The sequence below is a fragment of the Macrosteles quadrilineatus genome, unplaced genomic scaffold, assembly GCF_028750875.1.
Source record: "Macrosteles quadrilineatus isolate MER2022 unplaced genomic scaffold, UCM_ALF_1.0 Scaffold_3__2_contigs__length_128488019, whole genome shotgun sequence".
Lineage (NCBI taxonomy): Eukaryota > Metazoa > Arthropoda > Insecta > Hemiptera > Cicadellidae > Macrosteles > Macrosteles quadrilineatus.
In genome coordinates this window covers 80,462,269-80,488,850 of record NW_026542596.1, presented here as the reverse complement: position 1 = coordinate 80,488,850, position 26,582 = coordinate 80,462,269, and the positions used below count along the sequence as shown (strand labels likewise).

General features: G+C 35.7%; 1 protein-coding gene across 1 annotated transcript; it reads left to right on the top strand.

Moving 5' to 3' along the window:
- The first annotated feature begins 1,635 nt into the window (after positions 1 to 1,635).
- LOC128989323 (aladin-like) lies at positions 1,636 to 22,755 on the top strand. Its single transcript, XM_054411204.1, has 12 exons — positions 1,636 to 1,864; positions 11,040 to 11,179; positions 14,738 to 14,862; positions 16,071 to 16,224; positions 17,035 to 17,231; positions 18,380 to 18,539; positions 19,207 to 19,394; positions 19,576 to 19,728; positions 19,985 to 20,215; positions 20,807 to 20,935; positions 22,010 to 22,094; positions 22,535 to 22,755. The coding sequence occupies exons 2-12, from the start codon at positions 11,054 to 11,056 to the stop codon at positions 22,685 to 22,687; spliced, it is 1,701 nt and encodes a 566-aa protein (XP_054267179.1). The 5' UTR covers positions 1,636 to 1,864; positions 11,040 to 11,053; the 3' UTR covers positions 22,688 to 22,755.
- Positions 22,756 to 26,582: the final 3,827 nt, after the last annotated feature.

The following is a 26,582-nucleotide window of genomic DNA, read 5'->3' as shown; positions in this document are numbered from 1 at the left end:
TTGTCTACTGTTTTGAAGTTCATAACTTATATTGTACTAGCTGTAACCCGCGGGCTTTGCCCCGTTTAACTTCTTAATTTTCAAGATTATCTCGTTCGCATGGCTCAATCACGTCCTGGTTGAAGTTCGCTACGCTCACTCACCTTTAGGTTGGAGCTCGTTCGCTATGCTCACTCACCTTTAGGTTGGAGCTCGTTCGCTGCGCTCACTTGCCTTCAGGTTAGCTCGTTCGCTACGCTAACTCGCCTCCAGGTTGAAGTTCGTTCGCTACGCTCACTCACCTTTTGGTTGCAAATTAGCTGTTGTCATAAATGTAAAAGAAATAATAGTGCTGCACCCTGTTGGTAATTTTTGTAACTTTAATGCTATTGAACATCACAGAACAGAACTAACTTGTTTAATTGAAACAGATGTTAAGATTCAATAATTTCATTTCTCATAAGGTTAACATGGGAAACTCCAGAGCCACTGGGGCGGAGCCCGAAAGGATTTTTGAAATAAGAATATGCCTATATGTTAATCGGGAATGTGAGCTATCATCATGCCAAATTTCAGCCCAATCCGACCAGTATTTTTCGCGTTCACTTGTCACAAACATACATCCATACATCCATACATCCATACATCCAAACTTTCTCATTTATAATATTAGTAGGATTAGTAGTAGGCCTACAACCATTATGACTCTGTCTATTACATTAGGCAATAAAGATTGATTCAGATTCAGACTTTGAATATGAATACTGTAACACCACATAGAATAGACTAAAACGCAATTAAACTAGCGGACGCCACCTGTCTGTAATGTAAGATCTTCGGATGTCTGGCTCTAAACCAAACTTCTTGCGACCTGGAAAATTTTACTAGGTTGCGGACTGCGACTGAGGTGCCCGTGGTTTGGGCCACGGCCGCCTTTAACTACAGGCCGCGGCCTGGTAGAATTGGCAACGTCGCAAGTGGTGTTGTTCAGCGACAGACGTCCCATAAGATAACATGGCAGACAGGTGACATCAGCTCATTAATTCGCACTTGATTGATTTAAAATATTTAAAATATTGAAAATAAAACCCACAGAATTGAAAACCGAAACAATATGAATTAAAATCCATATCTGTACATTATTAAGCGGAGTCAATATTGTCATAGTCCAGTAACCAATCTTTCGTAAATACACAAATGTGACAAATACCATTAGCTGCTTCCAAACAAAAACAGCTGTTACAACACCACTTGCGACGTTGCCAGTTCGAAGGCCGCGGCCTGTAGTTAAAGGCGGCCGTGTTTGGGCCCAAACCTGACGTATTTAGATTAAACGTTGAAAATTATAGCTAATGATATAAAATAGGCATAATAATGTAGAAATACTTACATTAATAAAGTATTATTAAATTTTCGTAACATACAAAAAAATATTCGTTTTACAATTTTATGGCCAAGTTCGTTCATTGAGTAGGTTTAATCAGTGATAAATTCTAAATTTTCAATACTATGCAAAATGAAGAAGAGGAACGTTTGATTTTTATAACAAGAAGAAAAAAGAAAGAACAAAGAAGAGGGAACTTGAACTTGGGGAGGAATGGAAGAGGGAGCGTCTGCGTCAGCCTCAGCCCAGCCGAGCCGGTCCGGTCACTCGGTCAGCGACTCAGCGTATGCCGCCAGCTGCAGCAGGGAAGGAGGGAATTTTGGAAGTTGAATGGAATGTCAACTTCAAATCAAAACAGTCAAATCTCACTTTTTGTCCTCCTCTCGCTCTGTCTAGTGTCTACTTTTATATCTCAATTTTGATTGTAATCTTCTTGCCTACTCTAAGGTTAAAAACTAATTCGTTAAAACCTTAGGAAAACATCACGTTTAACGTACCAAGGTAGGCCTAAGTTACCTACATGCATTTCATTTATTGTTTATAGGTTATGCCGCTTGATAGACTAACTTACTAACATAGCAGTCATGCCTATCGGCAATAGGTAATGGTAATATCACAATCATATTTTTAAACTATTGACTTGGAAATGTATACTATAATAAAACTTAAATATTGAAGATTAGTCGGAAAATTCTTTGTTTATATTTAAATCATATACTCAAGTTTCATTTTTTCACGCTTTTACGTTATTGTCGTGTTAAAGGAATAAACGACATAGAATAAATATTCTGTATAAATAATCAAAGAGTCGAAATTAAATCTAACTTCTGTTTTGTTTTTATTTTTAAATCATATGTTCAAGTTTATTTTAAATGATGTTGTTTTCTTTATATTTCTACACATTTTAAGGTTAAGGTTGTGTGAATATATACAACTAAAATAACCTATAAATGTTATTGGTTCTAAAATGGTGTATTTGCATTCCTTCGTAAGTAAATTTTTTTAGTGCAGTGAATATACAACGTAGAGTAATCATATTCGATCATACTTTTATTAAATCACCAGGGATTCAAGATGTTTTGGTATGTAGGCTGCTGGATATATATTCTTTTCATTATAAGTACTGTAATTAATATGAACGCCAGGGGAATACCACAAAGGCGGGGAACTGTTCATAGGAATGACAGTGCGCGTAGGAGAGCAAGAGTAGATAATGACGAACTTAATCAAGATATGTTACAACCCCTTTTTAGGAGACCCATGGTAGACGAGAGAAATGTAAAGATCCATGATGCAGGATTACTGGACCAAGAGTACATTCAATGTAGTGCTCTTCATTTTAGAGAAGAACTAACGAATAATCATTTTATGACATGTTGCTATAACGGACTTATTAACCTTCCTCAGTCAAAAATTAATGTAGAACTTAAAAGTTTGTTTGAAGAGAGCCCACAACTGTAAATTCATTCGACAATGCAACAGTGCGATGGCTTTTGCTTATTTTTCAGCCAGTAAGAAAGATATTCCAGGAAAAGGACCATACTGTTTCAAAATTCAAGGACAGATTTATCGTTCAATCTCAGATTTGCTGCCTCAACATGGTGAAGACCCCGTGTATGGCCAATTGTACATTATTGACACATCAACAGCAACAGAAATTCGTCAAAGGCGTCGAGAAAATAGTGACTTAAAACCTGAAATATTGTCAAAACTAGCTGAAATTCTATTAGAAAATCCATTTGCACAAATTTACAAAAGAGCTTCGGAAGAAATGGTTGTACAAGGTGACAGTGAATTAGGACTTAGGTTTGTAGACAGGATAAATATGGATCGTCGTAGGTATAATAAGCCTACTGCAGATGAAAATGCATGCGTCTTCAATTCATCTGAAGGCGAACCTCCGATGAATTTTTAAAATTCCAAACAGGGAAGCTTTTATTTATCCTCATTAACCACAAGACCAAAGCTACCTTAGTAAACCAGTATTTATTCACAAACAATGATATGTTTGCTGCCTTTTCATGTTAAACCACTGGAGTGATTCAAATTATTTATTGAAAATGACATCAACAAAAGCAAACAAAGAAGAACAACAACCTGGTTTTTACACAAAAGATATGGTGTAGGGATGCCTATTCTGACATATAGATAATGTTATTCTGAGTTTGTTTAAATACCGGTATTACAAAAAGTTGTTTTACATTTGAGGTTTTTAGGGACTTATGTCCCTACAAGCCACTAGTTCTAAGTAAAGTCATGCCGACCAAAAGTATGTTCCTGTGAAAACCTGTGTGTTTCAAAATTTAAACATGTTTTAAAAACTACTCTAACCCAGGCTTGCCTGTATAAACATGAAGAGTACTTTGGTTTAGAGTTTTAGTTTTAGTTGCCATCTTGATTGTTTTCTTTTTCTTTTGACGATTGTCATGGACTTTGTACTCAGTTTTAACGACAATAAAGCATTTCATTTCATTTCCAAGCTGCACGTGATTTTACTCAGTCTAACTGGCTATAGGCCTAGGTCTAACTTTGTTGTTGGTCTAAGTTATGATCAGTTTTTTTATAAAACCAAAACAATCCCGGGGTACAGTTTCTTAACTGGACTAAGTTATGCTAATATCGAATTGAAAATATTGATTAATAATCGATATTTTTAAATATATTTATTATCAAATAACTTAAAACTATCATAACCTAACCAACCAAACTTGCTGATGGTGAAAAAATCGCACGAAGGTTTACTAATCGAATCCATAGTTTCAATCGATATTAGCATACCGTAGCCCAGTTTAAGAAACTGTACCCCAATCCCACTAAACACGCTGAAAAAATCTAGTTTCAATCTGCGTTAATGTTCCTAGTAGCCTAGCCAAACATTTTTGTCTTAAGATCATATTTTAACACCTTTAAGGTTGATTCACACATATGAGTTCTGTTACAGTCTAGTTACAGTTCAGTCCCAGTTGCATCCGAAATTCCGCAGTCAACAGTCCGTCAGTTGGTTTCAGTCAGTCTTTCCGTCTCTAATATTTACAGTAATTTAAGTTACAGTCAAAAATTTTAAATTATAAACCTATATTCTATCAAATTTTCATCATCCATTTTGTTGATTGTTACAGACAGTAGGCCTACCTACTCAAAATATAAACACAATCAATCATTTAAATAACAAAAACACTGTTTTCTAACCTCAAACACGTCCGTCAGGCATCCGACCAATCCAAAAATATCGGTAAAAAGAAATCTGAAATAGACTGGTGGGCACCGGCAGAGCGACTGACAGGACTGGGACGGATGAGTGTAGATAGTGCAATAGAAAATCCATTAAAGAATATATTTGCTAAATGTGACGTGCCGTAACTGATGTGTGTGAATCAACCTTTACGGAGCCTTGATATCTATGACGTTGATAGAGCCACCTGGTCTCAGAACCAAATGCGTCTAAAATACCGTTTTTAACGATTTCTATACATTTACCAAATGGATTATTAAATCAAAACAAATAAATATTGATAAATTTTTATTAGCCTACATAGGTATATACTATACAGGGTGTCACAAAAAAGTGTGATGGGCTATACAGGACCTAATTCTACATGCAAAAATAAGTCAAAAATGAAGAATAAATTTTTTTGGATTTCGGCTTAGTTTAGCCGTAATCCGCCATCTTGTTTTTGGGGAAAATATTTATTATTTCAAAATCCCTTTGATATATTTTTACAAAACTTGGCAAAATTGTTAACACTATAGTAAGTAACATTTATAAAAAAAAACTATTATTTCAAATTTCAAAATTTCAAAATGGCGGCCGTTTGAATATTTTAATGCCAAATTTCATGAAAACCGGTACCTAAATCAACATTTTGTAAGAGACAAAAGTTTTAGTATTTATTATAACAAATCAAACAAAACAAAAATGAATAAAATCGGTTCATAAATAAAGAAGCTGTGTTTATTTTAGTAATTTAGACTGAAATTACTTAATACGTTACATAAATTATTACATTACATTTAATACATTTTAATATTAATAATTTCAGTCTAAATTACTAAAATAAACACAGCTTCTTTAATTATGAACCGATTTTATTCATTTTTGTTTTGTTGGATTTGTCATAATAAATACTAAAACTTTTGTATCTTACAAAATGTTGATTTAGGTACCGGTTTTCATAAAATTTGGCATTAAAAAATTCAAACGGCCGCCATTTTGAAATTTGGAAAGTTAAAATAATAATTTTTTTTATAAATGTTACTTACTATAGTGTAAACAATTTTGCCAAGTTTCGTAAAATATCTCAAAGGGATTTTGAAATAATAAATATTTTCCCCAAAAAACAAAATGGCGGATTACGGCTAAACTAAGCCGATATCCAAAAAAAATTATTCTTCATTTTTGACTTATTTTTGCATGTAGAATTAGGTCCTGTATAGCCCATCACACTTTTTTGTGACACCCTGTATATTGTAAAATCTATATATGTGACATAATTAGGCCTATTATATAACTTAAAGAATATTTTTTTTTAGAAATCAAAGAATTGTTGGAAAAAGTGTTAACAGTTAAATACGTAAGAAACGTTTACGAAAAGACTATGATTGGTGATTGTATTATAGAGATGTCAACTGTAAATGTTTCTTGGTCAAACAATCTCTTGAGCACAGTCCACGCAGACTTTTTGAGTGCATTTTAGGCAGACTGGTATGTGACACTAAAAACACTTACTGTACTGTGTCTTCCTCTCCTTGCTGACAGACACTTCCCACACGTCTTCCTGTTTTCCATTTTATCTGAAGGAATTACTTCAACTTGCCTTTCTGGTTCATTTTCAACGAGCACTTTATTTATTTCTTGCTTTATGTCTCAACGAAGCTGGGGGATCGTGAGACGTCGCCTCAGGTGGGGCTCCACAAGGGTTTGAGCCAGCTGCTTCACAAACTCGAATCGTGTCATGATACGGGAACCACTGTAGCACATGTACAGTTTAAACGAGTTTACACTGGCTATAGTGAGGGCAGGTCCCTGAAAAACAATGCCAGTGGCCATCTTCGAGTGCGCCGGTTTGAATCGTAGATTGCAAATTTCATATCCAGTAGATCAATGCCAACTTTGTCTTATTATTATAAAAACACACGATTCCGGTTTGTTCTTGTCTGGGTTTATCTCCATGTCATGATGCTGTTTTGTTTAGCTACCATAGACATGATATTATATTGACCATTGAAGCCAGCGTAGTCATTACTTGCCGATCTATGTTTGGAAGAAATTCAGAAGGTATGATTTTTTTGTTCTTTCTTTGTTCCCACATAGGTTAGACTTCTCTTTATACAAAGCTTCGGCGGTCTCAATACTGGAAAACCAGTTGTCAGCTGTTACATTCCTATTATTACTCTTCTGGATGTCCTTAGTTAGTCTTATAACTGACTGTGTCGGCTTGCTAAGTTCTTGCTCTTGACGTGTAAGCTCAATGCTATCGCTGTCCTTGCCTGTAAATATAAGCATCGTACAAATATGATTTTTTTGAGTCAGCATGATGCATGATCTTTATGCCATATTTGTGAGGCTTTGCAACAACATTCTGAAACTACATTTGCCACAAAATGGAACCAACATCTCGTCAATTGTTACAAATTCAGATACACAACATTTTTCTAAAATGAAATGGTGTCTAGGTAGGAAATATTTCTTATGTACAGTCCAGTGTCCAGGTTTGGAGTAGCATTGTTGAAAGAAAAGCTAAAAACAAAGGAAGAAAATGTGCTTTTGGTGAAAGATATGGAAAGAGATGAATGTGGGAGCCAAGTCTCCAGTGATTAAATATTCAAAAGTCTATAAAATTAACATTCAGATCATATAGAAATATCAATTATAAAGAGACATTAAGAAAGAAGATAAGTATTCAACAAAATTTGGTTATATCAAACTCAATAAACATTTAAAAACCCATCATTAATTTCCGACCACCATCACACCATATTGTGAATAGACTAAATTCAAGTGACTGTTTCAAACTAAGAACTCTAGCCTAAATTTTTGACTCTCATTATTATCTCATATTATTTAGCCTACATTAGTATAAATTAAGTTAATTAGCCTATCAGAATTTCATACCCGGCACGAACCAACCCCTAGATTAAGATCATTGTTATCTAGCCATCTATAAAATGATTACGAAGCACGAATCGATACATATTTCGATACATGCAATCGTTCACAATAGAAATTTACAACTGAGTTGGTTAACAGCTTATTTTTACTCCATAGAGGCTAAAAACGATTTTTATTCCCTAAAGAGTAAAAATGGTACTTTAGACCCGCAACGCATGCATTAAAAACTACTGTTTTTACTGCAGTATGACAAAAACAATATAATATGAACCCTTGATAACTCCGCTCAATTTTGTGGATGCCTCTGCGAACGCCACTTAGTGATTATCTATTTTAAGTAAATTTATATTTATAAAATCCCTTAATAAAGTGGAGTAGGTTGCAAGGAGTATCCTGGTCCAAGTTCATTTTTCCTATGACGTCCACTGACATATTCAGTTAAAAAGTCATCATCCAAAGCAGCACTTTCACTTACCTCTATATCAGCAAGCTGATGCTCATCATCAGGCTCATCGGGATCTGGTTCACTTCCACTATGCTCATTTGGGAGTACAAAATCTGGATCTGCGTCTGAATCATCCACTTTACTTTCATCAGTCTCACTGAGTTCAACGTCTCTAAGCATTCTTTTAACCACATTGGTAATGTCTTTGCTGTTTGGTCTAACCCTAGGACTTGTCCCACGACAATTCATTGTCACTCCTAGTTTGTATAAAATAAACACTATGTAAAAAGGGTAATATATCCTATATATAATACGAGTAAAGTTTGAATACTTGTCAACTCGATCTGGGAATCGGCTCTAACAAAAACGTTTATATTTACGGAATAACTAAGTTCTGGGTCAAAAATAAGTTCTAGACCAATGGTATAGCCAGGAAAAATCTATTTTCGCCATAATATGAGTACAAACTTTTGAAAATTTAACATGGGCCTTATGAGAAAACATTCCGCCATTGTTGTCATTTTGTTTACATTTTACGACATAACTTGACGTTCTGTACCCACGGGCACCTTAGCTTGCGCATGCGCAGAAGTTCTCTATCCACAGTATACTAGCAAAACAAAATACAGTACAAAAGGAAAAACATCAGTTGTTACTATTAAGCAAAGATTAAACTGAACTCGATACATAGTAGTCAAGGGTAGCAGTGTGGAGTGTGGGATCTGTTTATGACGATTAGATTACGGTATCTGAAATTTTAAAATGCAATGTAAAGGGAGGGAAACAGGTCCGTGACGTAGGAAGTGATGAAGGAAGTAGTTAAAGGTGAGCAGTCTGGAGTGTGGGAACTGTTTACGACGATTAGATTAAGATATCTGCAATCCTAAAATGCTATGGGAAGGGAGGGAAACAGGTCCGTGACGTAGGAAGTGGTGAAGGAAGTAGTCAAGGCGAGTAGTCTAGAGTGTGGGAACTGTTTATGACGATTAGATTAATGCATCTGCAATCTTAAAATGATATGGGAAGGGAGGGAAACAGGTCCACGACGTAGGAAGCGGTGAAGGAAGTAGTCAAGGCGAGTAGTCCGGAGTGTGGGAACTGTTTTTGAAGATTATATTAAGGTATCTGCAATCTTAAAATTATATGGGAAGGGAGGGAAACAGGTCCACGACATAGGAAGTGGCGAAGGAAGTTGTGAAGGCGAGTAGTCCGGAGTGTGGGCACTGTTTCTGAAGATAAGATTAAGGTATCTGCAATCTTAAAATGATATCGGGAGGGAGGGAAACAGGTCCGCGACGTAGGAAGTGGTGAAGGAAGTAGTCAAGGTGAGTAGTCCGGAGTGTGGGAACTGTTTTTGAAGATTAGATTAAGGTATGTATCTGCAATCTTAAAATGATATGGGAAGGGAGGGAAACAGGCCCGCGACGTAGGAAGTGGTGAAGGAAGTAGTAAATGCGAGTAGTCCGGAGTGTGTGAACTGTTTATGACGATTAATTTAAGATATTTGCAATCTTAAAATGCTATGTGGAGGGGGGGGAACAAGTTCGCGACGTAGGAAGTGGTGAAGGAAGTAGTCCAGGTGAGTAGTCCGGAGTGTGGGAACTGCTTTTGAAGATTAGGTTAAGGTATCTGCAATCTTAAAATGATATGGGGAGGGAGGTATACAGGGCCGCGACGTAGGAAGTGGTGAAGGAAGTAGTCAAAGCGAGTAGTCTGGAGTGTGGGATCTGTTTATAACGATTAGATTAAGGTTTCTGCAATCTTAAAATGCTATGAGAAGGGAGGGAAACAGACCCACGACGTAGGAAGTGGTGAACGAAGTAGTAAAGGCGAGCAGTGTGGAGTTTGGGAATGGATTAATGTATCTGCAATACTAAGACTGCGTTCATGTTAAACTAATGATTTTACCTGAGCAAAGCTCGGTCCCCAGGTACTACAATAAAAACAAAGTAAACTAATTTTCTTATAATCACCAATCGAGCCAACCAGTATCACAAACCGCCGTACTATATTACGTTACTAGAGCTGTCCGGTATGTGAGACCAGCAGGATTTCCAAAAACGATACACCTTTCAAACGACGTAACGATTCCCTCAAACTGATGTCTGAGTAATACAATAGGGTGGAGGGGAGGGGGAAGAAGCTATCTGAGCGTGCGGCTGTCAAGGTTAAACAGGGTGGCCACAATAGAAACGTAAAATTTCCCCCAGGTCACAGAGACAGGTGGCTCGGTAAAGGTGTAAAAAAAAGTTCTATAGGCTACGAACCTTGCTATAACTTAATTGGCAAGTTATGCTGGAATAATTTCATCAGTTGGGGTTAGTTTTTCATCTGGATACTGTTTAAAAAAACAAATTAAACATCAGAGCTAAAAGTCCCGAAAATGGAAACACTGAGCAAGTTTAAGTTACACCTACAGGCTGTGAGGCAGGCGAAGGACTCTAAGGGATTACAGCCCTCACACACACACACACAATAGGTCACGCGCTGTGGGGTAGATAGGACCTGGTGCGCCCCTGCTGGCGAGTGTGTGTGCGTTGGTGCAAGGGATGTTTATCGCCCAGAGTCCTTAAAGTCAAGCCCACTTGTGTATTTGTATGTGTTGAATAATGTGTATTCTACTACTTGGCGCAGATCCTACATTTGCTTTCCTTTTGTAAGCAGTCAAGTCTATTGGATTACTTAGACCTAATGTCCCGGCCATAGGACGTGTTTAATATGTACAGAGTGTTCCACAAAGATTTGAATTAACTTTGTACTAGCTTAGTTAACTTAGATGTGCCGAATGCGCTAAACAATTGGACTCTACAGTTAAGTTAAAATTATATTAAATTCTTAAATATAAAAAAATAGGCCGGCCTCGATTTTTGATTGTGATTAATTTGGACAAAATGGCAGAACAGCTTGTTTTCTGTGTCTATCTTGGTATCTATCTATATTGCTGTTGTTAAGCCCATCTCTTCAGTGTGGGTGAGATTTAACACTAATACAAGTCCTTTTTTCTAGAATTCTCCCCCCCTCATAATGTAGTCCTTTTTCCCTCAGTATGATTTGCTTCTCGAGTTTTATAAATAGACACTACTCAATTGACTCCCCATTAACAGGAATGAAATTTGTTGCAGAACACAAAGGAAAAATGATTTGCAGTTTATCAGATTTCCCACCTCTCCCTGAGAGTAATCACTTACCAGTTTGTCTTACTGAAGGGAAAGTCCAATACAGCGCCCCCATGTTCACAAATGTCCATATCTACACTACTGCTGTGAGTATTTTTGTTTATTCATATCCATTTAAGATGGGGACACTATCTATGTGCGTATTATAACCCAAATATGAGTGAAGAATGAGTGCAGAATGGAGTGTGATGCCTTGTGTACCTTCGTTACTGACTAAGACCAGCTGTTTCATTAGTCAGGACCACGGTTACTAGAAAAATACCGGTATGGAACATAAACATAAACAAATGACGTTTTTGGTCCGAAAATAAACATGATTTAAAATTGCTTAAATGGAACTGCCAAAACATATGTTCAATGCTATTAGTATAGGATTCGGGCCAACAACGTCATTTTGTTTATGTTTATGATCCATACCGGTATTTTTCTAGTATTCGTGGTCAGGACTATTTATTGAAAGCCCAATGATAAAGAACAGCTGGTTCCAGTTTCAAACCATCAAAAAGCTGCACACTTTTCTCAATATTGAACTGGCAAAAATTAATTATTTAAAGAAGTTGGCGGCCTCTTTTAAGCTTGTATTTGCCTGCCTACATGGATCTTTGAACTGTGCGTGAAACATATCCATCAAAGCAAGAGGTGAGTCTGTACAGTACGTACAGAGAGAACTGTACTGAAAGAACTTTTTGTTAGGTACGGTACTTAACTTTTTTGTGATCTTTGAAATGACTTACGGTACTTAAAATTATAAGGATGTCAACTTTGAAATTACTTTAAATATAAAAAAGTTTTATTTACAAGACTGTGAAAATAGTTTTGCCATAAAATAACAACACATTGTATATATCTAAATATAAAAAGGACGCACATATATCAAAAGAGAAAACATTTGAGTACAGTAGCTTTGTTTCTATAATGGTGCTATTATAGAAGTGAAGAAGTGTGTTGTTATTGTAGAGTGAAGCTGTTTATTAAAGTTGCAACAGGACAGTATGTTATTTCTGGCCAAGAAATAATTACGGACAATGTTGTTGTCTGGCCAGAAGTTCTGTGAATTTCTTTACAATAATTATCTGTGTGAATTAATTTGATATAAGGAAATTGAGGACTTTAGCTGAAATAATGTACCTATCTAAAGAAGTTTTCTTTTAAATTAAAGATGTTTCACTTTTTTATTCATGATTTCATATGGTATTGGAAAAACTAATTACAAAGTTATGTTCAGGGTTTACTTAAAAAAATTACAAGTCAGGGATAAGTTAGTTATTGGTTATCACGTAAAAAACAAGATAATTTTCAAATTAACTGAGAGCAGTAGAAAATTGTAAATTAATTCAAACCAGCTGTTACCCACGGGCTTCACCCCGTTTGACATCATAAGTATTAATAAAACTACTAGTGGAACCCCGTCGAAATCGACGGTTAATCTTGAGGTTTATGTAAATTCAGCTAACTGCATTGGATAGAGTGAAGTCATTAAAATCTTAGTTATATGAAGGGAGGATAAGCAATAATAAGTATGACGATTGTGTTCCCTAAAAAACGTGATTGATGAATTCGTTTAACACAATATTTCCTACCTTTCTTTTTATCGGCTTTAGGTTGCCCAAAAGGTTTTTTAGGAGTCTTATAATTGTTTGTTCATGAGTTTGTTTCATACCAAAGCCACTTTCACTATATGGGAGAGTGAGTTCATATAATTAGTCTATAATGTTACGGAAAGAGTCAATATTTATTACTAACCTAACCACTAATTCCATCTGCTTTAGGAAAATCATTCAGATTGTATCCAGATTTATAAGTAAATCTTCATTTTTTTTTTTTTTTTTTTTTTTTTTTTTAATATCTGATTCTCCAGAAAGCAGTAACATTCTTCCTTCGATCTCAGCAATTTTAAATCCTTCTCTTGCCACATCGACCCATGTTATACTACCCCATAAGTTAATGAATTATCAAGTAAGAACAGGATGATTAAATGTTTACCCATGAATCATCCTGTTCTTACTTGATAATTCATTAACTTATGGGGTAGTTTTGCCTTGGCTATATAGATCACATAAAGCTGTGCATGTATTTCGTGGATTGGAATGAACCATAATTGTAGGAAATTTGATCACAAATTCTAACATTTGCGGAACCAAATCCATAACCTAGTCCAGCATTGGTAAACAAATTATGCAAATGCGATGAGATGTGATGACACTGTTGTGTTTCCGAATGTTTTGTATGTAGTGAGGTTTAGATGCGTTGTTCAACCTAGCTACATGTGTACATCAAAGTAAAAACTGTGTACACATTTTTTTTAAATACCTGAATTGACATTAGTTCACCTACTTTACCAAAACCATAGACTCCGTAGTTAGTCTATTCCAAAACTTGAACACAGCTCTCATCCTCTACGTACTCATCTATGACACAATTTTCAACCCGATTATAAAAAACTGTTATACCAATAAATGAATCTCAGGTGTTCTTTCTTGAATTTAAAAATAAATGGTGATTGAAAGTAGGAAAAAAAGGCAAGTGCCAACCTTACAATATGTATAAGCTAACCCGATAAGGAAAAGCATAGATTTTTGAACAAAACATTTCAAACGTATCATAAATTCATCATTTTGTTGAAACTATAAAAAACTTGCCATGCAGTGGAGAATCCATTTAAAATCATAAATAATAATGTAAACATTTAATTTTGACAGTTTCAGTAGACCTTTGAATACAATTTTAATATTAACAGCTGGTTCATTAAAAGTAGTGTAAAATTATCCATATGGTCGAAATGTAAAGAAAATTGCAGAGTGAACTTTAAAGGCCTCTGGGGCAGAGCCCCAAGGAAATTTACATCGTTTCTCTTTTGAGGGCTCACCTACAGACCAATACCTTTCTTTAGACACCCTTACCAAATTTCTACGCCCAGCCGTTCTCTCAAATTAGCTGTGACAAAAACCTCGTTTTCCTCCATAAGAATAACATGGGATGGGAATTTAAAGGCCACTGGAGCAGAGCCCTGAGGGAATTCTCCATTTTCTCTTTTGATGGCTCATCTACAGACCAGGACCTTTCTTTAGACACCTCTACCGAGTTTCTACGCCCAGCCGTTCTCTCAAAATAGCTGTCACAAAGAAAAACAGTTTCAAATTAATATATAGATTGATTGGTTAACCTGAAATAAACAAAATACAGTAAAAGAAACAAATAATCACACCTGATTTTAATAAGGTAATAAATTGAAAGAATAACAAACAAATAAGTACAGCTGAAGTATTTTTAACATTAGGTATATGAAAAGTTCCCTTTAGAAAGGAATTACGACCTTAAAGGGCAATTTGTGAAATAATGGATAATTTTGCGCAAGGTTTCTCGTCATGACGAACAATTTAAGTATATGGTTTATGGGGGTGTGGCTTGTAGTTTTCTCAAAAGTTCATCCGGGTACTTTTGGCTTTATATATAGATACATTGCAGATTTTGAAGTCACAAAGTGAAGCTGGCTGCTAGTTTAGATTATTCAGATTTGTATATCAACATTATATGTTGTTATTTGGCACAATGTATTCTACAAACCAATAAGACAGCATTAATTTATTTTACTTTTAGATTTAAGAGCCAACAAGTGTAATGGTTAGTTATTTTTCTTTTTACAGTTGTCATCCCACCCTCACATAGTGATAACAAATGAAATGTTACATCCTTCAATGTCCAAAGAGGACGGTAGCAAAGTGTTCCTGCCAGTTTCACAAACTTTGTGGAAAAAACTCCAGCATACCTGGTAAAACATTTCATTACGCTAATTATAGTAGACCCTCTCTTAACCGACCTCACATTAACCGATAATCTGCCCTCGCTTGTAAAATATTACAAAGTTTGTTTTAACCGATCTCGTTTTGGAATCAGTTTGGTTTAACCGCTGCTATCTAGGAATCTTGGCATTCCGCTCCCACGCTCTGCAATGGGAACAATATGCTTAACTCTATAGGATGTTACAAAGAATAAGCTATTTTTTTATTTATCCTAGATAAACATCCTGTCTCGTAACGAGATGGTTGCTTGTTGGCCTATTTTTAATTTGGACTAAGTTCGGAACACCGTGTTTTGATAGATTTTGAAAGAATCAATAATTATCACTAAAGGTATTAAACTAAGAATTTTTATTGACTCTTATCTACGACTGTAATTTATTCCACTGAAAGTATTTGATTTAACCGTGTTTTGGCTTTATTTGCGACTTTTCTATTGTCAATACTTAATAAAGGAGATTAAGTGTAGTTTATTTTCTAAATAATGCACCATGCACGACTTCAGAATAATGATTAGGATATTTAATTCCAAATGAATAGCATTTCATTTTTCAAGTTTTTAGGGATTGCCCGTTTCAACTGACCCTTTGAGTCATCCTTAGGTCCGGTCCCGTTAGGGTCGGTTAAGAGGGGGTCTACTGTCTATGTGTATTCCTATTTGTTGTTTTTAATAGTGTGTTTAATCATAGATTAAGCCAAAACAATTCTCATAGATTTTTCATCTTTATATATCAGCTGGAATATTTCTGTTCGGCATGTTTAATATTGTTTACTATTTACAGTAGGACACTCGCTAATCGGGTAGATTTGGAACTTTGGCAGTGCCAGATTATTTAACATTTCTGATTACCAACCGATCGTCTTCTATTGCAGTCGTTATTGCAATACTGCTGATTTTAGAGCACCAAAAGAAAATCATTGAAGTATGGACCAGTAGTTCAATCATGGGCTAATTATAAACCCATACTTCCAAATTAAAATAACAATGATTCTGTTAATGTTGGCTTTAAAAAGACTGTATAAGCTAGATTTATTAACATTTTTTTGTTTGACCTCTGTTCTTTATTTATATTAGTAAACAAATACAAAGTTTTTTGTGAAATTTTAAATTTTTTTTGTTGGAAGTTTTGTGAAGTACTTAGATTATTGCAGTGATTTATTCCAAACCTATGATTTGCAGGTACGAGAAAGGATTTGTCCCGATGCTAGAAGTGGCTGCACATCCGAGAGAAAACCAAGGCTTTATAGTTTTAGAGTTTGTCGCCAAACAAATGTTGGCCGCAATACGCTTTGCTTCAACTCTTCATAATGTTGTTCCTGGGTACAAGAAGAAGGTAAGATAAAACCATTCGTTTGTGAAAGGGTTTTGAAAATTTAATTTTGTACATATCAGCATACTACCATCTGCTAAACCAACAACCATATTGGGCAAATGAAACTTAGTAGGCTTATACATTGAAATTAAGGATTTTTTTAAAATTTCAACTTTTGCCAACCAACCAACATTAGACAACCCTTATAAAAACCCATGTTTGTTATAACGTGAAAGAACACATCCGGTCATTTTGACCGTTTTGTGCATTTTGACCTATTTTAATGGGTTTAAGTTAGTGATGGTCGAAACCAGAAATTTCAAATCTCAAAACCGAAACCGAAACTTAAAAAAACTGAATCCCGAATCTCAAATCCCAAAACATAACCGCGAAACTTACTTACTTAGATTTGACAAAGGTCAAAGTTTCAAAAAATACAGGTAATAATTAGACGTTAAGTATGCAATCTAATCAAAGCTGAAAGAGTTATCATGTTACCGTTAGTTTTATTCAAGGAAATGCGCAAAGTTAGGATTTAGATTTGCAGAAAAAATAGTTAGCAGTAAGATTATCTTAGGAAGAAAAGTCCAGGTAGCCCATATGAATATTCATTTATAGAACGCACAGAAGACACAATTCAGTTTTTCAATGGAACTTTGTCAAGTGTAGACAAAAAGAGAGAAGAGAAAATGAGATTTCCCTCTCTTTGTCAACACTAAAGAGAAAGAACTATGCTGTATTCCGTGGCCTAACAGGATTTTTCTAAGGTAAGCTAGCTGCATTTTATTGTACATGTTACAGTTGCCATTTTCTTAGTCATATATGTTAAAGGTTAAGGAAGATCTGATGGTATCTCAGAACCCCGTGTACAGTAGTAGCAACATCCGGTGTCTGGCGTGGCATCCCCACTGCACAAGACTGGCCGTGGCCGCTAGTGACGACTCTATCAGGGTGTATCTGGACAACTCACAGCTGACTCCGTTGCTCAAGTGTCGGGGACAGCGCTTCGTCTCCTGTCTCGTCTGGAGGTCTGTTGATTAAAATCGTTTTAGAACACATTTAATTTTGCTTCTGATAGGAAAATCAGTTACGTGTACAGTGGGGGAGTATTCCCTATATGTAACACATAAATAAACTTACCTAATTTGAAATTTATCTATGTCACTGACCACTTTTGAGGGTTTGGGAATTTTCGAAATTCAGTGACCTCCAAATTTTAACTCCAACACCTTTTCTGAGCAGGACTATAACCAGTGAATCAGCTAGATTCTCAATCTTGTATGCCTAAACAGGCCTGTAACATACCTACTTATTTACAATGATTATTGGTGTTGCCAGGTTGGAACTACAGTAAACTTCCTCTAACCCTGCTTGTCTGGGTCTTGACATATGCTTGATTATAGAATATTCTAGATTAAAAAACTCCTATTGAGAAATTAGTGGGTTAAGAGTCCTTGGAGCCTAGCTGTGTCAGCTCATAAAACAATTAAAAATCAAGTTTCAGTCACTAAAAATGTTTTTGGATGATGAATAAAAATAACTTTTTTTACATTGTATTTAATTTACAATCTGTTCAACAAAAATAGAGCAATAAGCAAATATGATAAAATTTAAATCCAGTAGTTAGTCTTTATCCAACAATAAAGCTAATACACAAAATTTGTATATTTGGTACAAAGTTTAAAGTATAACTTATTTATCATCTAAAAATATTATATCAGTTTTTTTTTTTTTGTAAATAGATTTAGTTTGTAATAAAACGTTGACTAATAAAAAATATGTGATTTTAAAACTGACAAAAGTGTACATGCTTTGTTAAATTTTATTTCCCCCTTAATATTAATACTTTTTTTCAAAATATAATTGGCATTAACCAGTATTAGAGGAAGTTAACTGAACTGCATCCTACACCACCATTGTGGACAATCTTTTCTATGTGTGACAAAGTGAATGAAATATTTTAATTTTGTGTGTGGTTGTTTCTGTTTGTGTGCTATGCCTACATATTGAGAAGACTTTCACTGTGCAGGTAAGCCTGAGTGCCATCCTCAGGAGCATTTGGCCATGCAGGGCGAGGTCATAGGTTATATTTGAGGGTTAAGGGTTGGAAGTCCCAGGAATACTGTATTTTATACTTGTCAATTAATATATGGAATCCTGTTTGTTTGTGTTGAAGACCACTGTGTGGGTCGGAGCTGGCAGTTGGCTGTGAGGTTGGAGTGCTTGTGTGGCATGTAGACCCTAACTCTGTCATTACTCGTCCGTCTGCCTCCAACACACAGCTGCTGACTCGTCGAGGCCACACGCACGTGTCTGATCTCGCATGGAGCCCTCAGGTTCGATATAGTAGAGGAAGGATTATCCACAGTTCCTCTCCTCACAACCACATTAGATGTGTGTCTTAACTGAAATATGGATATATAAAACAAAGGACAATCAAATTATACTGATATAGCTATGCTCTGTGCATCAGAATAGGAGAAATAAATCATCCAGTTTGTTATTGTTGACAATGTTTGTGAAATTCCTGAATTTTGTATGTGAATTTCATTATGCTGTCTGATATACAGCAAAAATTTTATAATGAGACGATACAAAAAAATCCTGGTCAAAGTTGACAACATAACTTATAATTAAAATTCATTTTCATAGCCCCAGGATTGCGTGTATGACATATTATAATGTTATATGTAATATGACACTACATGTTAAGGATTGTCTGACAAGGTATGTTTTAACCATTATAGGCCTATGTCATAACTTTTAAAACTAACTACATGCAAATTTGTCAAACCTCTTTGTGAACTCTTACTAAGATTTTACAAACTGATACAGTTAAGACCTGTAATGCCCACACAGCTAAATACCTACTACACAAATAAAATACTTTACTTTATACTTTCTTATGAAATGGCGACCATACTATGTAGGTAGCATGATAAAGCTAATAAAAATTCCCACATTTTTCTACCAATACCCGGGTTACATTGGGTTGTGTTTCAGGGGGACCTGCTAGTCAGTGGCAGTGCCCGAGACCAGACCATGTATGTGTGGGCTGTAGGACTAGACAATGCTGTACCTCTCAAGAGAGTGGGTGGTGGTGGAATAAGCCTAGTGTCTTGGTCACCTGACTCTCTGAAACTGTTTGCCGCTACTACCAACATGGTGTTGTGTTTCAGGGGGACCTGCTAGTCAGTGGCAGTGCCCGAGACCAGACCATGTATGTGTGGGCCGTAGGACTAGACAATGCTGTACCTCTCAAGAGAGCGGGTGGTGGTGGAATAAGCCTAGTGTCTTGTTCACCTGACTCTCTGAAACTGTTTGCCGCTACTACCAACATGGTGTTGTGTTTCAGGGGGACCTGCTAGTCAGTGGCAGTGCCCGAGACCAGACCATGTATGTGTGGGCCGTAGGACTAGACAATGCTGTACCTCTCAAGAGAGTGGGTGGTGGTGGAATAAGCCTAGTGTCTTGGTCACCTGATTCTCTGAAACTGTTTGCCGCTACTACCAACATGGTGTTCAGGTAGACTTATATCTTCAGTGTATTGTAATAAGATGTTTTAATTGCAGGAAAAAGTGCACTATTGGCAGATCATTTTGCTCAACAACAGTCTAGGCTCTAATCCAAGGGAAGTCTGTTGCTGATTAGGGGGTTTAGAAAATTAAAATTAGTCCAAGGGTTATAGCCACAAAACTAGACAGATCATTAATATTTTTATTTTGCGCATAGTGTGTCTATAAATAGTTAAAGCTTTTATTGTGTTCCTTGACTATGACAGGGTGTGGGAGACGTGTCAGTGGAATGCTGATCGCTGGGCGTTGACAGTTGGTCGTGTGGTGTCTGCCGTCTGGTCTCCGTGCTCCTCTCTTGTTCTCTTCGCTGTGTCCCTGGAGCCTGTCATATACTCCCTGATGTGCAGTCAGACTGCCGGCGTGTTCCAGGAGGAGGACCGTCGGGCTGCCACTCCCTTGATAGACCTCACCCCGGTGGAACTCGACAACGGAGAAAGGTTGGTGGACCGAAATCATGTGTTCAAATTTATTGCCTTGACATTTAAATAATTAGCATTTAATTTAAACTACTTTTTTTCTATCTGCTCAAACATCTGTAGGGTATAGTTCTAAAACCAAAAAGGCTAAAACCAAATATGTAAATGAGTCACTGAATCATAAAGAAGGAAAATCAAATCATATTCTCCTTTAACTGTATGGAGACATCAGTTTCTACCGTTTTCACTCACTTGAGTCATGTGGTTGTGTGTATTCGATGGTCCAATAGCTCATGTTATAGTCGTCAGAATTACCTGGGTTCGGTGATAAATTATTAGGAAGCATAAATTAGTCTTCTATTGAAGGCTAACCTAAGCTATGATAAGTGTGATGTTTTTTGCCAATTTAAAGTGGAATTCAGCCTGTAATAATGTATTTGTAACTGCTGCATTTCTACCTATTTCAATTCCCAAATACTTATTGTCTTATTTCATTTACCTAATATGCAATAATGATGGAAAATGTGAAATTGAGCTGTGCTTTACACGTCCCGCATAAGGATCAAAACCGCTCTCAAGCAAGCAGTTTTGACTGTGCAATGTTGTCTGCAGGGTGGGAGGTGAAGTCAGCAGTCTGGCGTGGGACAAGAAGGGACGTTACCTTGCAGTTACGTTCAAACAGTGTGATATCATAGCTGTGTTCATGACTTCTCTAGGTCATACTCTGCATGTGTCACCTTGGTAAGTTCTTCAATGTGTTCAAAAGAATCATTAGGCCTATTATATTAAACATGTAAATATCAAATTAGTTTTGTTATGCACTTTTTGTGGGTTTCTTTTTTTTCTATTGACACTTTTTTTTTTTAAGTCGTGTATACATCATTCTTAGTCACCTTGGTAAGTTCTTCAATGTTTTCAAAAGAATCATTAGGCCTATTATATTAAACATGTAAATATCAAATTAGTTTTGTTATGCACTTTTTGTGGGTTTCTTTTTTTTCTATTGACACTTTTTTTCGTAAGTCGAGTATACATCATTCTTAGTCAAATTATTCTTTTGCCAAATTGCTTTATCCTAAAAAACTAAGATAGAATAGATTAATAGGTTATTCTAATTTTTGCAATTCTGTTAAATAAAGAGTAAATACATTTGATAAAAAGCTTGAGTTCTGACTTGGCGTTTTGATTTGGGTGTAATATTTAGTTCATAACTTCTTCAGTGTTCAGTTGTATTATATTTTTATTTACATGTGTCTTACTCTTAATAACAGTAACTTTGGAATCCGCTACCACTACTCATGTGGTAGTTGTGATAAATAATGCTAAAATACCACAAAAACTTTAAATTGTTATTAGAGAAGTTCTCCCTTTACCATTATATTTTATTTTATATTCATATGATTTTGGAAGTTTTAAAAATTTTGAATGGGGTGTGTTTACAAATCAAATCAATCCACCCCTCAAATTTATCAAGTACTTGTACTTTGTAAACCCTCTAAAGAAAGTAATTGATAGTGAGGGATGAATAATATCTGCTTTAAAAATATTTTATCTTTATTATATTCTCAACTAAGTCAAATAAAAGTAGTCAGTTTTTCAGTACAACCGAGAAACGAATTTTGAAATAAAGAATTAGATAATTCAGCGTCTACTGTTAAGACTTATGGTTAAAGACAGTCAAAAGTGTGGTGCCTTTCTTCATTATCTTTGCACTTGAAGGAATGGAAATATTATTTTTCTTGTATCTAAACACATTTTATGTTATTTTATACTTACGCTACTGTTTTAAATGTTTAACCAAGTCATATTTTCCAGTTGCTTTATCAAAGGAGTTGCTAACGAGTCACCTGCAGTTATTTCATTCCAGAACAACTTTAATGATGGTGCTAACCTCACAATTGTAAGTATTAGTTGCCAGATGTCTTAAGATAATGTTTATCACATAACAAGGGTTTGTAAATTTTTTAAAAATGTATTACTGATTCTTTTATACTCTGTGTGTTTGAAATAACCCCAGGGAAACATTGTTCTACCATTCATAATCATTGGTTTAAAATTCAATATCGTTGCTGTCAGTTCTGAACCCAAAAAAGTTGTTTTTGAAGTGATGTCGTGTGGATGTGTCCAAAGCTACAGACCTGTGATCGAATTTTGATGAAATTTTCTATGTAGATACTAACCAACACATGCAAAACCAACCATGCTACAGGTGTTTTTCATTTTTCTAAAATTTGGATTTTTACATAAAAACCCATAAACAGTATTAATTAAAATAAAATAAATATAAAATGTTAGCTGCAGTTGGCAGTTCTAAAATCTGAAACTATGAACATATTCCAGGGTTGGTCCAGTGGCCGAGTCCAGTACTTCCCCATCATCTACTCGGAGCTGGAGTCCCATGACAGGAGTTATGGAAACATTACAAACTACGATTTACCAAACGTCTCTTCCTACGCATCTCCCTCGGCGTTCCATGATTACACTTTAAATTGATTCTTTGCTCACCCTTTAGTCTTGTACATTGATTTATATTTATAGATAAATAAAGTGATCTTTCTATTTCTGGTTGTATGAATCTATCAAGAGTCGACTTTTTTCATTAAAAATAAGTTTGTTATTTATGAGAGATGCATTTGTCTGATCTAAAAAACTGGAAGGTGTGGGAAATGTTTTATTCATAAGTGATTTAAAGGACATTGGTTGGATAATTTATCAACATATTTATATATATTTTTTATGGTGATTTGGTCAACATATTTATCTCATATTTTATTTATATGACTGGATTTTAACTTATTTTCATCTTAAATTTTATACCTAACGGCAATGCCAATATTTATATAACAACCAGTAAAAAAACGTTTTCTTAGTCTTGAGATAGCAGTTTTGCTAGATTTAAGATGTGGAAACAGAGAAACTTCATCAATGGCAATTTCAGATTAAATTATAATTTTTACCAGTTCAGTTCTTTAAGTAGTGTCCAAATTTTCTATTGAAACTACCATAATCAACGGATGAACTTACGTTGATTTATTAAAAGATAATGAAATGAAATGAAAAATGTCTTTATTTAGAAGATTAGGCATCTTCAGAAACACAACTTGAATAGAAAATAGTTGGCCTCTCATTGCATTTCATATTCCTCACTGTTAAATTTTGGCAATAAAAATAATGATTATGGTTAAAAAGTTAACATTGTAATACTATAGGTTGAAATATTTGACATCAGTACCGCTGAACCTTGACCCACAGAAGAACCTGTGTGTCAAGTATTCAAGTTTCTATGCGTAGTAGGGTACTATACTTTAGTACTGTGCTATATTTTTGTACTAGTAAAAAGCTCAGCTATTTCACATCATCACACTAATCAGAGTGAGTTAAGTGTATAAACCAATATTGTGTACTCAGAAGTTTCATACACAAAAAAATATCATTCACATTTCCAAACTAATTATTATTAAGTTTTAACGGTAAGAATGGTATTTTACCTTTAAAGCCTCGTTATAGCTGACATACACAAATAACTAGAAATTAAGGTTTCTGAAACAGCAGTTTAAAACTTTAGCCCAGGCAAATTAGACATATGCTCCCCAAAAAATCGTCTAAAGCTGGAAAGTGTTTTAATACCTTTTGGGGGTCCCAAATAAGACTCCTGTGAGTTTGCGACGGATTCTGACGTCTGCTTAAGTTTTGGGAGTCGAAAAACTATGAAAATTTTGCTCTTTTTTCAGTTTTTCGCTTATAACTCCTAAATAACGAATCCTAAGGAAAATGTTGTTCAAAGGTGACTTTTAGTGCATTACATTCCGCGTCGATTGATGTTAAATACGTCAAAATCGGCTTAGCCGTTTAGCCGCTGTAGCTTTTCAAAGTTGAGATATTTTCATCAACATGGCCAAAAGGTTGATTATTTGACCAGTTTTCGGCTTAAAACTCCTAAACGACGCATGCTATACAAAAATGCACCTGTAGTTAGTTTGGAAAACACAAAATTTTGCGTAGAATTATGATTATGAATGACTAGATAGTGGTTTATTTCATGGTTATCATCCAGAGGTTTATCCAGAAATGTGTGAAGGGAAGGGTAGCAAGACCCCCTATGCAATTTTAAATCTAATATTGACACTCCGGAATGATGTTAAGCGATTCTAATATAATAAGATATTACAACGAGAAAGATTTTATTAAATATAGCAAAAATGTTATTTTTTAGCTTAATAAACGAAAGATGATAATGGGACGGATGTACATAGTTTTACTATGTATTTAGCCTATTAAAAAACACGATTGAGATTTTTCGTAGATTTTACCATTTAACTTTTCTACTTCTCATCATTGGAATCTTAAGAATAAGGATTCATTCTTTGCTCTTATTGGTCTTGCCACAAATGGTGACATTCAGTACCATCTTTTTCGCCAGATATCGAATTGAGATAATCGTGCCCCTTGCAAGTCTTTCAGACAGTAGTGCATTATATCCCTGCATTTCATATGGAGCGAGAAAATTTAAACCTTTTTAACATGTACACGATGGTTGAGATAGGTAGACGGAGTTGAGAAGTTCTTGTCGAACCGGTGGATTAGCCGTAGTGATGGGAGTTAACCCAGACGTTAATTTTCCATACCTATCTCTCTGAATTAAGTACAATTTTAAATGAGCTCTAAAGGATTGGTTGAGCAGCCCCTTTTGTTAGAATCAAAGTCAACATTAGTTGAAAGTGTCCTATAGAAGAGACCAACCCTCACTTGATTTGGATATTTTCTGCTCCCAACCATGTATAGGGCCAACTTGCTTCTGCAACTTCGCCAAGCGTTGTAACCCGTCAGAACACAGTGAGATCCACATTGATTGGAGTAAACAGCATGAGTAGTTTTAGGCTACATCAATAGTTGGATTTTCGACTCTTCTACATCACGCTTTCTTCATCAAACTGCGCTAGTGGGTACGGACCTATTTTAAATCCAAAGTATGATTTAAATTGAGGCTTGGATTTAATGTGGAATATCACGTGTTGACTGAGGGGGCAAATTCTTCTTTAACCTTTGCTGTTGCCATCACAGCTCGCGATTAATGTCACCACTTCCTTTTATTCTGCACAGTTTATGGTCATTATAGGCTTGCCTATTTACGATTTTCTTGCAAGCTGCCTTTCCATTATGCTTTATACATATCTCGCGTTGATGCTATCATATGGGATAACTGCTGAGCTGATTGACATGAGCGAACTATTTTCAGTAAATGGGTCGTGACACTGGTACCATTTGATGAATTTCTTTTTGATCCCACCGTATCCGTGGAGTTTATATTGTCAACTTGCTGATAATATGTTGAAGAGGTGATCCCACAATATACCTTAACTTGATGGGTAGCATTCACTGCGATGGGCCTACCAGCGAACCATCGGGCTAGGTCCACATCATTGATTCCCCTATCTCGGAAAAAGCTCTCCACAGTAAGATGTTGCGCAATGTGCGCACATTGATGAGGTGAAGGAGATTTTCAGATACAAAGATTTTGATTTAATCGCAGTTTCTGAGTCGTGGTTGAAGCCAAGTATTCCATCACAGGAAGTGAACCTCCCTGGTTATATTCTGCAGCGCAATGACAGAACTGGCAAGCAGGGTGGCGGTGTTGCAGTTTATATCAGGGAGGGAATCAAATTTAAACTGGTAAATTGCTCAAACTCTGAGTACTCGGCAAAACCGGAATTTTTAATTATTGAAGTTAGCCTATCTGGGGCTGAGAATTTGCTGTTATGTGTATGTTATCGTCCACCTAGAGCAGGCAATCTATTGGATTTTGAAAACGCTCTCTTAAATTGTTTGTTTGGATACAGTCATGTCTTGATCATGGGGGACTTCAATATTAACCTTCTTTCAACCAATGAAAACTATGAATACAGACAACTGACTACATTGTTCGACTCATGTAACTTTAACATACTCCCACTTGACCCTACACATCATGCAGCCGAGTCTGACACTCTTCTTGACTTAATCGTAGTATCAGATGTTGTAGACATTGTACATCATGGGCAGCTTCCAGTTCCAGCAGTATCCAAGCATGATCTCATATTTTGTGTGTATTCAGTTAAGGCACCTAAACCCAAGACTAAATTTATAAAATATAGGGATTTTAAGAATATGAATCAAGTTGAGTTTATGTTAGATATTCAGAAAACACCATGGCACTTAATAGAAAATTCTCAATCTCTTGATGAAATGTTAAATGAACTTAACAGCAAAATTATAAATCTGTTTGACAAACATGTTCCAATTGTTTCAAAACGTTTGACCAAAAAACAACCAGTGCCTTGGATTACCCCTGAAATACGTAGCTTGATGGCTAGGCGCGACTGTCTTTTCAGGAGAGCAAAACGTTCCCGGA

Bases quoted from the DNA above. Each gene is read 5' to 3' on its own strand.
- LOC128989323 (XM_054411204.1), top strand. From the start codon at position 11,054: ATGATTTGCAGTTTATCAGATTTCCCACCTCTCCCTGAGAGTAATCAC. The intron at 19,729-19,984 runs GTAGACTTATAT...TGACTATGACAG, and splicing joins ACTACCAACATGGTGTTCAG to GGTGTGGGAGACGTGTCAGT. The intron at 22,095-22,534 runs GTAAGTATTAGT...AACATATTCCAG, and splicing joins ATGGTGCTAACCTCACAATT to GGTTGGTCCAGTGGCCGAGT.